The 13,366-nt window shown below is 41.4% G+C and overlaps 1 protein-coding gene across 1 annotated transcript; it reads right to left on the bottom strand.

Moving 5' to 3' along the window:
* Positions 1-4,478: 4,478 nt before the first annotated feature.
* LOC118556434 (zinc finger and BTB domain-containing protein 14-like) lies at positions 4,479-12,412 on the bottom strand. The gene is made up of 2 exons (XM_036138502.1): positions 12,315-12,412; positions 4,479-5,727 (listed from the first exon to the last, which is right to left on the bottom strand). Exon 2 carries the CDS (start codon positions 5,702-5,704, stop codon positions 4,535-4,537), a length of 1,170 nt encoding a protein of 389 aa, XP_035994395.1. The 5' UTR covers positions 5,705-5,727; positions 12,315-12,412; the 3' UTR covers positions 4,479-4,534.
* Positions 12,413-13,366: the final 954 nt, after the last annotated feature.

Raw genomic sequence — 13,366 nt, 5'->3', positions numbered from 1 at the left:
AACAGCCAACCAAGTTTTAAACGCTAACCTACAACAATGTAGTGTTATTCTTGTGAACGTTGCAAAAAGCCGAATTTGGTAAGAAGGAATCAAATTCAGCTTTTTGTAAAACACTGAAAAGAAGAAAACTAAAACCGCACTTCACACTGAAGTGAAACTCGGTGGCAGCACCATGCTGTGGGGGACGCAATTTCTTCAGCAGACAGGGAAGCTTGATGGAGCTGATGAGAAGATGGATGGTTGGAGCCAAATACGAGACATTCCTGGAAGAAAACCTGCTAGAAGACGTGACTGAGGGCCGGAGGAGCAGCTTCAGCCAGGGGGACCCCAACACATCATGTGTTCATAAAGCCCAAAGTTCAGACCAGAAAATTACATTTGATGTCCACAGAGCCTCTCCAACCAATCTGGATAAGTTTAAACTACTCTGTAAAAAGAATAGGAGGTGGGTGTCCATTAGGTATCGTCCATTAGACCAGGAATCTGAAACCTGCAGCTCTGGAGCCACAAGTGGCTAACAATTATTAAGATCTAATATATATATATATATATATATATATATATATATATATATATATATATATATATATATATATATATATATATATGTACCCCGCCTCTCGCCCAGTGAACGCTGGAGATAGGCACCAGCAACCCCCGCGACCCCATGAGGGATAAAGCGGTTTGGAAAATGGATGGATGGATATATATATATATATGTATATATATATATATATATATATATTATTGAATTTCCACAACAGAATGACACTAAAAGTACCAGAAGCCTATTTGTTTGGATCTATTTTTCTTGTCTTTAGGTTTTTTTAACAGCTTTTTGCAGATTCAAGATCCAATGACAGAAAGCGTATCTAATCCTCATCTTGAAACCTCGAAAATAGAAATAAAATAAAATGGTGGCTATTTAAGAACTACAACACATTTCCTGCAGTAAATACCGTATTTACCTAATACGACCCAATCTTTAAGAACGGCAAGAAAATGGATGGATGGAAAAACGTGCTTTCCTGAATGCAAATCGAGTTTTTTAGCACGATTTGATTTGAGCGCCTTTAAGCGTTGGTTATAAAACTTTGACACCAACGCTGTTCGTTGCATTTTAGTCAGTTACTGAAATCCCAGTCATAAAGCCGAGCTTTGATTGGCCAACACATTGAGGCCCGTTCCTGGAGCAGAGGCTTTCTTCGGGTCTTCATGGAAAGCTGAAGGTTTGTGAACAAACTCCTTTGGACGAGGCATATATGCATGAATGCAATTTTTTAATTAGGCTTAAATATTAACGACCTTTAAAAAAAAAAAAAACCCCTGTAAACGTACAAATTCCAGATTTTCACAGATAAATCCTCCAGCCTGTACCCTCCCTGCCCCGTTTCCACAAAAACACAACATTAAAACACAGCAAATGGTGTTTATTGTCAAAGTGTAGGAGTAAGACAATGTTATATGTGCATGGATTCGATATCGTGAACTCTAGTTGTGCAACAAACTAAGCTACAGTATTTACAGACACCTATCATTATCTGTCGATAGCCCCGGATGACAGTCATACTGTATAACAGTAAATCTAGTTGGCCGGTTCTGCTTGGACCGGACAGTCTCTGAGGACGATCCGTCGGGAGCCCAAGACTTTGGTTTCATCTGCGTCTTACTTTTACAGTGTAATATCAATCAATACAACTAAACACATCCATTTAAAAACATCCACATGAATATACTCAATGCAACAAATGTTATGCAGAAAAATCTTTTCTCCCCCCCCCCTCTATTTCTTTTTACTCTGTTTTATCTCCGTAAAATCCATATAAAGGTTAAACGAACACTTAAATGTTTATTTTTTTTTTAATAATAATAAAAATTAAAAAATAAATCAAAGAAAAATAAAGTTGTGAGAACCTCCTCAGGTCTACATAGCGACGATGCTTTGTGAAAAATATATGTATAGTATAGTGAACTAAACATTTACATGACTTTACAGGTGGGAAGGACATAACTCTTTAGAATTATAATAATAATCATAATAACAATAATAATACAGCCTCACAGTCTTTATGAACATGCTCTGCTCTCCTGCACTCCCATCACTGTCCTCGTGTGTGTCTGTGTGTGTGTAAGGTGGGATTAAAGTGTGTCTGTTAGCAGGTCAGTCCAGGGGAATCTCAATTAATTAGAATATAATCAAAAAGTTCATTTATTTGTATGTATTCCACGGATTCACGCGTTTTTTTTTTGTTTCTCCCCGAGCCTTTCTTTCTTTGACGGTTGATTATTAATGGCCTGCAGCTGCTGAAAACGGGAAATTCAGAGCCTTGTGATATTTGAACAGAGAGACTGTTACCACCAAAATACGTTATGACCATCAGGAAGACTGCAGACATCCTACAAATGGTGGGTGAGCCAAAAAAATAAAATAAATAAAAAAAAAACAGGAGACAAATAGTAAAAAGTAAATCATATAATAATGAATAAAATGACTGGAAAGTTCAGTGGAAGGAAAAAGTGTGACACATGTAGAAGGTACCAAGGACATGGGCAACACCTGCTGCATTTTTTGGGTGGTCACGATAATTAATAAATCAATTAATCGCATGATAAATTTTAAATTAAAATAAGCGCGTTGATTTGCGTTTGCATGCTTGCTCCCCCCCCCTCTGAGACTGGATAACAGGTTTCAGTACGATGCAGCGCTGTCTACTCCTTGTTTCCTCGGTGTAGGAGGAGTTAAACCTCCTCTCAGGTAGATGTGCCTAAAGTGTAGAGTGAGAGCTTCATGAGGAGAGCCAGAGAAACGCTCGTTAGAAAAGAAAATGGAATCGGTGCCAAAGCTGAACGTGACCGCTGCAGCGTGGGAGCTTTTTTGGTTTAAGCTAAATGACGGCGGCCGACAGCTTAATCGATCTGAGCTGTTATGTTGGGAGGATATTATGCCGTTATCATAATAGTTAAAAAAGGTTTCCAAATGACAATATTATGGTTTATCACGATGATTTTTAGGAAGATTTATCATCCAGCAACGTTTGTTGAGTCACTCCTGACTCCTCAGGTCCCGTCCTCTTTTCAAATAAAAGCAAATGTTGCGTCTCATTTGGAAATCAAGGCCTAAGTGTGGAGGAAGAGTGGCGAGGTACAGACTACAGATTAATTCAGGTCCAGAGGGAAGTTTTCACAGCCAGGGTAGATTTTGGGAGCCATGCCACCTGCTGGTGTTGGCCTACTGAGTTTTTCGACGTCCCGTCAACTCAACCATGATTGGCCAGAAATCTGACCTGAACCCCGTAGCAGTGATCTCAACCCTTTATATGGGTTTTATACAAATATTTTATGAAAAATTATCTCGCCCTGCTGGCGTATTAGTTATTATTTTTGGTGTTTTACGCTTTGTTTTTGCTCAATTTGTTAGTAAATGAAGCCTTTCGTGTTTGTTTACGACTTTAACGGAAGTACGTACAACACATGCGCAGCAGGGGTTAAAACAAGGAAGCGGCTAACGGCTATTAGCATCTCCCAGCAAAACAGCGAAGAAAGGTCCAAGATCCTGTGAAAAAAATAGGGAAAAGACTGGAATGTCGCTGTAAGTACAGTCTGAACGTTGGTGTTCACTGAAGTGGACGTTAAACTCTCCGTGACGGCAGAGCTGACTGACGTGAGTAAATGTTCTGATATGAGGCTCTTAAAGTTGCTGTAGATTGTTTTATTTAATTAATAACGTTGATCTTTTATCACGGCGAGCTGCTGCTTTACTGCGAGACATTGAAGAGGATCTGGCTCGGTCCGGCATTATTTACAATTTATCTATAAATTAAGCAAACCGGTATTATGGTAGTTCTGTGATACTGCCACTAGAGGTCGCCACATTTGTCAATATTTGTAATCGCGCACGAGAGCAAATAATTTTTCGGCTCAAAAAGGACCATCGAATCACTATCAAGATGGAGGCTTAGTGTAAATAACCTTATTTTATCATGATCGAACGCTTTTTGGTCTTTTTTTCTATAAGCATATTATGTGACTATATACCTTTAAAGTTGCAGGACTGCCCATACCACCGTAAAAGAGAATCTATGGGGTATCTTTCATTTTTCTTCCACTTAACTTTCCTTATGTTTGGACACAGCCAGCTTTGTTAGCAGTGACCTTCTGTGGTTTATCCTCTTTGTGGAGACGACTGGATAATTGTAAAAAAAAAAAAAAAAAAAAGTCAGCAGTTTTCCCGGTGGTCTTGTAGCTTATAGCGTAACGTCTCTGATAAACATCTGTTTGCCGTCATTTTGCAGGGGAAGCGACTTCTGGGTTAGCCACATTTCCCAAAATTAACATCTGAAAGCATCACTGAGCGTAACACGTCTATTCAACACACGAAAATTCCTTTTTTTTTTTTTTTTGATTAAATGACATATCAACGATGTTCTAATTTATTGAGATGCGCCTGTATGTTGGTGTATGTTGGTGTGTGTGTGTTGGTGTGTGTGTGTGTGTGTGTGTGTGTGTGTGTGTGTGCGTGTGCGTGCTGGAGGGCTCAGCAGTCCCCAGAGTTGTGCGAGTGTGGCCCGGTCTCCAGTTTCCAGTCTCTCTGGTCGGCGGCGTCGCCCTGGGCGTGCTGGGAGGCGGCGGGCGACATCTGTCTGCGGGGGTTGGCGCTGTGCATGGTGTTCCAGTGGCGCTTCAGGTCCGACGCCTTGATGAAGGCCTTGTCGCAGGAGCCGCAGTTGAAGGGCCGCTCGCCCCGGTGCTGCCGCTCGTGGTCCTTCAGGTGGGACTTGTGCTTGAAGGCCTTTTCGCACATCTGGCAGGCGAAGGGCCGCTCGTTGCTGTGGACCCTCTCGTGCCGCTTCAGGTCGGGCCCCCGGATGAAGGCCTTGCCGCAGACCACGCAGCGGTGCGGCTTGAAGCCCGAGTGGATCTTCAGGTGCTCCTTGAGGTGGGCGGCGGTGGTGAAGGCTTTGGGGCAGTGCTCGCAGCCGTACGGGCGGTTGGCGGTCAGCAGACGCTCCTTCTTGGCGTTGTGGTCCAGGGACTTGGCCCCGGCGCTCGGGCAGGTGTTGTGGTCGCGGTGGCCGTACAGGAGGTACTCCAGCTTCATGTCGGTGGCGGACGTGGACGAGCCCCAGCCGTGGGCGTGGGGGTCCTTGCTCATGCCCGTGTTGTAGTTGTGCGGCTGGGAGACGTGCGAGCCGCCGGGCCCTATGGCGTCCATGCCCTGGTCGTAGAAGCTGTTCTTCCTCACCTCCTCCATGGCCAGCTCCTTCAGGATGGCGTCCTGCGCCCTCATGCCGTGGTCGTCCGGCGCCTGGTTCTCCCGGGTCTTCATGTTGGTCAGCTCCCGCTTCTGCGTGCACAGGTTGTCCAGGAAGTTGATGCCGAGGATCTGGCCCGACGACATCATCATGTTGATGTCCTTCTTGCGCACCGCCAGCCGGGCCGTGTACATGTAGTTGAGCACCTCCTCGAAGATGTCCGAGCGGATGAAGTCCAGCTCCACGATGGAGTTGTCCTCGTCGCTCTGCTTCTTGAAGAGCTTCTTGAAGTAGTTGCTGCAGGCGGCGAGGACGCAGCGGTGCGCCCTGAACTCGATGTTCTCCACCACCACCACCACGTCGCAGTGCTCGCCCTCCATCCTCTGCTGGTTCAGCATCTTCAGGAAGGTGGCTTTGTGGTCGTAGTCGATGTATCGCAGTAAATCAGACATGGTGCAGATCAAACGGGAGCAACCTGTGGGAAAAAGAGAGACACGTTAAAGAGAAAACAACACGCATCTATGATCATTCCCTCGTTTTAATGCCAGGAAATTATTGTCTGTGGCGATACTGTAGCGGCGGCCATTTTTAAGGCTTATAAATAACCAGAAAGTGTTTTTTTTTTTTTATTTATAAAAAGATTTAACTCCTCTTAAAAACGTGTTTTATTCAGAAGCCTGACTTAGCTGAGGGGAAACAGCTCCGCTATCGGACTATAAGGCGCACTTTAAACCCTTAAATCTTCTCAAAAATTGATGGTGTGCCTTATATTAAGGCTGGGCGAAAAATCGATTTAATCGATTAATTTGAATTTACAATTCTTTAAGATTTCATTTTTGGAAAATCTGGATTTTATTTCGCCAACACAGTCATTGGGTTTCCATGAAAAGAACAGCATGTGATGCTGAATATATGTTTAGGCAAATATATTGTCAAAATGTTAAGTGGAAACTTTTTTTTACCATAATACGAGGTACTTCATTTACTTATTTACTTTTTTTTAACTTAGTTTGAAGTTCACAAGTGCAGTGAAGCCTGTTCTTAGCTCAATGTGTAATATCACTAGCAATAAATGTTTTGTTATATTTTCATTGTTTATAATGGCACGGCTGCCATCTTGTTTTAGAAGCATGTTTCACAGCTTGTTTTTAAGTTGCACTTTGAATTCAGGTCAACTCCCTGACGAAATACTTGACATAAAAAGCAAGGTTTTAAAATAATTTCTTTAATTTCTTTTTATGAAACAAAAAGGAGGGAAAAAAATCGATTAATCGGATTTGGTATGATAAAATCTGAGATTTATTTTTTAATCCATATCGCCCAGCCCTACCTTATATATTATTAGCGTTGTGCTTACTGACCGATTTTATGTGATACAATGCGCTCAAAAATCTGTTAAAACGTGTAAGTACACCGCTCCGCTCAATGGATATTTGGAGCATTACAGTATGCTGTGTCACTCATAGACATAATATAAGAGTAGACCCCGCATTGACTGTCGCGGCGCAGGAATTACGGCCGCCATCTTGGGGCGGTCGACCTGCTACCCTAACCTGCTGATTCAAGCTGAACACACTAACGATATCCCGGCACTGTGCGGCGTGATTTTGTTTAAATCGACGGGCTATTGACGTCTGGGCTCGAGGCATAACGTTTCACAAGTAAGAATAAAATATATTGTTTATATTATGTGATTTTTCTAATATTAGGTAGAGAGGTACAGGTCTACACGTCCAAGTTTTTGTGACTTAGTCTCTCCAAAATTGCATCTACTCCGTGATGCAATTATATATATATATATATATATATATATATATATATATATATATATATATATATATAGTGAGCCCTCGCTATATCGCGGTTCACCTTTCACGGTCTCGCTGCTTCACGGACTTGCATTGATGAGCCGCTGCCGTTCATTACAGTTCTCAAAAATAATCGGTGTTGGCATGTCAGTTTATAAGAATCTTTTTGCCCAGAAGTAAGAAGAGCGAAACAACAACTACCGATAACTATGTTCTTCTCCCGAAAAAAAAAACACACCTGCACCGCGGGCTTTAGAAGAAAAAAACGCTACGGAGCGGAGTCAGGATGCAGCGGCTCAGTCAGAAGAGCAGTGAAATACACGCGAGTGACTATTTTTCCTACTGTACTTCGTATTTTTTTAATAATAATTTTTCATTTTCTCCCATTCTAATCCAATGACTTGGGTCGCGGCGGGGCGGTACTGATCTCCGCAATTGGAAGCCTTCAGTTCGTATTGATGATTAAAATTATTATTTTACAGCACAGTAGTTATTTGTCAATAATAATAATAAAAAAACGTTTATACAGTTCTTTTATTTGTTAAACAAATGCTTGGGCCTGTAAAAAGATTTTGTTCTTTGGTTTCAATGTACTATGGAGTATTTCATTGTATAATAATTGTAAAAAAAAAAATAAAGGTTACTACTTCACAGATTTCGCCTATCACGGGTTCTTTTTGGAACGTATATATATGTACATATATATGTGTACATGTACAAATGTGTTTGTTTATATAGTAATAAAAAACTTGTAAAAATGTGTGAGTGGCTGTGTTGTGAAACATACATACATCATGTCAGAATATTCTATTACTTTTAACCCCACTAAGATTATTTAAACGCACTGGACCATTTGTTATAATAGTTATAGTTTTAAAGTTTTAAGCAAAACAAATGTGGAAAATTAGTTCAACATTAAACGAGTTATAGTTGATTAAAATTGATTCTGCACCTGGCTAAAACATTAGACTGAGGGGAGTTGTCGACCGCCCCAAGATGGCGCCCCTAAATCTCGTCAGCGCCTATAGGCGAGAGCGGTCGATGCGGGGTCTACTCTTTATATATGTCTATGGTGTCACTACCTGATAGGACCCCTGAGCTGTCTACAAGACTGCCTGGCTGTAATGTCTAAACTACAAGTGCATTCATGTAAAGACCCCGCAAAGGGCTTGCTGGAAAAGAAACGGCTCTAGCTGCTCAGCTAGCTAATCGCACATTTCACCATCCGTTCCGCCGCTTCGTCCCTCTGGAAGAAACTCTGGGAATTGTAGGAATTTTCCACAAAAATTGTAGTCAACAGTACGCTGGACTATGGAGGGTAAAACGTCCGTAGAGAGTCAGCGTGGAGTCAGCACGCTGTACGCCAGAATATGTGGGAGCCTTTAGAGCAGCCCGCGCCCGAAGTACGTGCTAGCAGCAATAAACCTAGTAAGTTCATTAAATATAAAAGTTTATTTTGGCCTAATGTTAGAAACAGGGCAGTGTCCAGCTACTCTGTCCTCCCGACAGAGACGGATAGCCTTATATCTTGACAAAGACGCACAAAGACACGTTAATTCGCGGTGCATCTTATGGTCTGAAAAATACGGCACATTAGCATAACATAGAACATGTTATCTATTTAATATAAAATCCTTGGTTGGGGCTCCTTGTGCACGACGTAGTATGGAGGCGATCAACCTGTGGCACTACGTGGGTGTTAAGGCGGACCAAGTCGGTTTAATAGTGCCCTTCAGTTCATTTAGATTGTTGGGTCCTTGACCACACGTCTTCCTTCCACCTAATTTTCCACCGATATGCTTTCTGTTTTTTAGCGTTGAGCTTTCAGAGGATGCCAGTGTCTGTCTGCTGGACAACGTCAAGTCAGCAGTCTTCCCCTCTGGCTGTGAAGTCCATTCCAGGACATTTCTGTATCCAAAACACTTTTGTAAATGATTGGCCTTGTATAATATGCTAAATACTGGAGAAAAGTACATTTAGGCTTATCTTAAGCGATGAGGCATATTCATTGAAATTAACAGAAACAAAAGCTTAAACCATGTCACTCTGTGTGTCATGAATCTCAATATGGGAATTGATTCCTACATTAAATTCCTGTATTAAATTAACAATGTGAGGATGATAATTCTCCTACGATGATATGCACCTTCATAACAACTATTCCCTCAAGATTTTATGAACTAAATGGAGCAGGGACAAAAAAATAAAAGGTCATTTAAGGAGTTCCCCAATAACTCTAGAATAAATACAGAATAAACCATCCATAACTGAATATATTTAGATAATATTCTTTGGCTACAATTGCATTTTTTCCCATATATTATTCCAATAGACCATTATGTGTCGTTGAGTAACAGCTTAACGTTTAAATGATCTAATTACTCCATATTTTGACTCTAGAAGCTCTAATAAATATATCAGCATTAATGCAGATCAATCCAGTAGATATGCATTAATGTAGTTCATGCATTTTCACTTCTACCAGAACTGTTTCTCCTACAATAATCACTGGATGTTAATAGAAAAGCCTCTGCAAATTCTGCGCCAATAGACATCCACGAAGCTAAAAGCTAACATTTTAAATTTACTAAATCTTTAAATACGTGTATTTTGGTATATTATCCCTCTTGTTAAATACACAACAACTAAATTATGGGAGAATAAGCGAACTTTAGGACATATAGAGGTGTCAATGAATGCAAAACAATCTTAGATGAACACAGAACTGCAGCGTTTTCACAAACTTACGTATGTACTCTGTACATATGTGCTGACGTTAAAACTTAATTTGACACATGATCTGGAATTAAGCCTAAAAAAACGTAACAGATACAGATTCTACTGGAAGTTCGTTACTATTCCAAGTGAAGCTTTTTCCTCAGCAACCAAATTCAATCAAATTTGTTTGATTACAATTCAAAACCTCTCCTTATAACACGCTTTTTGAGGTCATATCAGAGCAAAATGTATTTTACTAGACGCTACATAAATGCCTTCATGTATAAGTTAGAAGGTTTAGGCTCCAATTCTGAAACATCTCAACGAGAGTTTAATGTGCAAGTGCTAGAAATAGGCCCGTTTTAGTCCATATAAACAATATATAAGATACCTGTAAAGGACCAACCTTCACCATGTTAAATTTTGGGTTTATTCCAATTTATCCACAAACGTCCGACTAGATATCGACCGATAGAGCTTTTTTTTTTTTAAGGCTGATGCAGATACCAATTATTTTGATAGCAGTCTTCCTGATACTCGACATGTGCTGCCGATTCTTGAAGCTGATATTGATTTTTCTTTCTCCACTTACATGATAGAAATGACACAAAGATAACAAATGTCACACAACTTTCCAAACTTGCGTTTAAACCAGCTAATATTAACGATCAGCTTAAAAAAACACGCAACTGGAGATCAGACGTGGGTTTTTAGATGATGGATCTGTGAACAGATGCACGTGTCAGCCAATGCCAATACAGAAAAAAAAAAGGCAAATATCGGCTGAAAATATTGGTTTGCCGATGTATCGGTCGACTTCCAACTCCTAAAACTTTGAAACGCTAGTGGTAAGTAATGCTCACTTCTGCAAGGATTCTACCAAAGATTATTATTATTAGCACAAGACATGTTTTAGAAGAGAGATTAAGTAAGACTGAAGCTCTGTGAATGCCATAAACACACCGAACAGGGAGAGAGGACAAGACGAGCCGCACCAACAAGGCCGAGCGTCCAAGGCTGCAGCAGCAGAAACCAGAGGTTCAACAAGGGTTAGCAGCTCGTTGACTTCAAGTAACCAGAATAAAAAAAAGGTTGTTTTTAATTCCAAAATCTACAGATGCCCCCATCAGGCCGTCGCTTTCCTTTCCAATAACGATTTCTGTGGTTTTATTTGAGCTCTGATCTGCCACTTACAGTTTCGATGAACTTATTTTCCCCCAACGAGGAACAAAGGACAGCTCTGGTTAAATGTGCAACTTCAACATCACGGCTGAATACCGCGATGTCTGCCATCGGTTTATAATAAATCTACAATTTCATACATTTTCCCCAACTTTAGTCACTAAAACATAAATGCAATATGCAATCAAGGCCAGGGAACCCCCAACAGGCCAAAACATCACTGGTATGCAGAGAGTACATGCATCCCACTTGAAATCCATCACATAAATGGCATCAAACAAGTCCTTTGTGGTTGTAATTTTTCACGTGATTGAGATGGTAATCTCAAATCCTGCAGGAAATGAAGGAATAACGATAACTCCATTAATTCAGCGACCCACATGAGCCTAACCTTCTGATTGACGTTGACCTCAGAAAAGTCTAATGTGGAAAAAAGGCAGTTTTGATGCCTTTAGGTGGGGAAAACAAAATCTGTACATCAGACCTGTTAGAAAATCAGAAACCGGCCTCAACGTCAACACGTAATAACCACTAATAACAAATATCCTTCAAAAAAATCAAAAAATAAACTCAACTCAGCTGGTGTGATCCCATGTTTCACTTTTACCTACGTCACTTCCGGTAATCTACTCGGGTCGTTGTTTTCATGCGGCTCGGCGGACAGCAGGAGCGACTTTTATTATTACACGTGAACCCCTCGCGTTGCTTTTCGTGGGCGTGTGGCCGTGGAAGTGGGAGCACCACCTGAAGAAGACTAACCAGTTTTTTTTTTTATACCCCCACAACAGAGCTGCATCCAACACGGCAGAGGGGTGGAGCGCTATTTGCATGCCTCTAATTGTAATACATCCAGGCTGAGAAGCTACATTTAATGCAACATGCAATTAAAAACATTTGTTGTTGTTGTTGTCTGCAAACGAGACACGAAAAAGAAAGAGAAGCTGGTAAATCGATCATGCAGAAGGGGGAAAAAAATATGTGTGTACGGCAGGCCCGACATCGAGCTGAGCCGCGGTGAAGCTCGCGAAAATAAAAAATAAAAACAGAAAGAGAAACAAACCCGCGCACTGTTCTGCGGGCGGCTAACGCATTTCCGCCGCGGCGTTTGCGTGACACGGCAACGCTGCGTGCATAAAGAGGGATCAACCTTAGCGGGAATATTTCACATTTCACTGCGCCCAGCCATCTTGGTCAGCCAGCGAGCCACGGTTTAGTGTCTCTGCAGCCCGACAGGCAGAGGTCCGACAGCGGCGGCGCCGCGGGGAACGCGCCGCCACCAACCGGGGAAAGCGGCGCTGCGGACCCGCTTCCCGCCGACAGAGAGGAGGGGAGGGTGAATAAAAAGCGTTAATACCCAAAGCCTGGACGATCCCTGTGTTGTCACGCAAGGCAGTCGACGACGATCCAGATCCAGAGTTGTCGTTTTTCCTCTTCCTCCTCTTGTTGTGACTGTGCGTCTCGGCAGGAAGCGAGGCATCGCTCGGCCGCCCCCTACAGTCCCGGAGAGGGTACTACACCCTGCAGATCGTCTATGTCTGGAAAGATAGATCACTCTGAGCATGGGGAGAAAACTGTTTAAAAAGTATTTAATACTCCCCACAACCCCTTTTTTTAAATAAAGTTTACAAACCTTAAATTTAACAGATTGGCTCTCATGTGATAAACCAAGACAAGGACGCATAATAGGAAAGTAGAAAGAAAAAGTAAAATCTTTCGCTGCCAGTATTTAGTGGTTATGCCTCAACCAGCTTTGGACATCTAGAGAGGCTTTTGAATATATTTCACAAAATACAAGCTTAATCAGACAAAATAAAAGGTATCCATGAATATCAATTTTCAATTATTGTCCCGATCTTGGTCTGTACTTTGACTATGCCATTTAAATAGATTTAATAGCCATAGCAAACCATTTTTGGTAAGATGATTTAATTGGAGCCATACCACCGTAGCTCTGGATCTGTTCAGGGTTGTTGTCATCTTGGAAGGTGATCATCCACTTTAGCCTCAAAGCGTTTGCGGGCTCCAGTCCAACGGGATTTCTTCCAAGATTGCACTGCGTTCAGCTCCATCCAGCAATTATCTTCCATCTAGCGTCCCAAACCATAATGGCGCCACCACCATGTTTCACCACAGGGCCGAGTAATGATTACTTTATTAGCTTACTGTCATGGAAATGAAACAAACAAACAAAAAATGCTTGTTTTGGAAGAAACTAACCGTCCTAAAATATATTTTCTATTGTATATTTGTTAATATTAAGAAAGTTAAAAAAAGGATAAAAAGAAAAAAGTTTTTGGCATATTTAAATGATTAAAAAAAATCCACAAAAACCTCATCCAAGCCACCACGGAGGAGAGCTTTATAAAAAAAAACAAGAAGGGTCGTAATTATGAAAAAGACTCATTA

This window comes from Fundulus heteroclitus, chromosome 6 (assembly GCF_011125445.2).
Source record: "Fundulus heteroclitus isolate FHET01 chromosome 6, MU-UCD_Fhet_4.1, whole genome shotgun sequence".
In the NCBI taxonomy this organism is placed as follows: Eukaryota; Metazoa; Chordata; class Actinopteri; order Cyprinodontiformes; family Fundulidae; genus Fundulus; species Fundulus heteroclitus.
The sequence above is the reverse complement of the archived record's forward strand: the minus strand, read 5'-3'. Positions and strand labels throughout refer to the sequence as shown.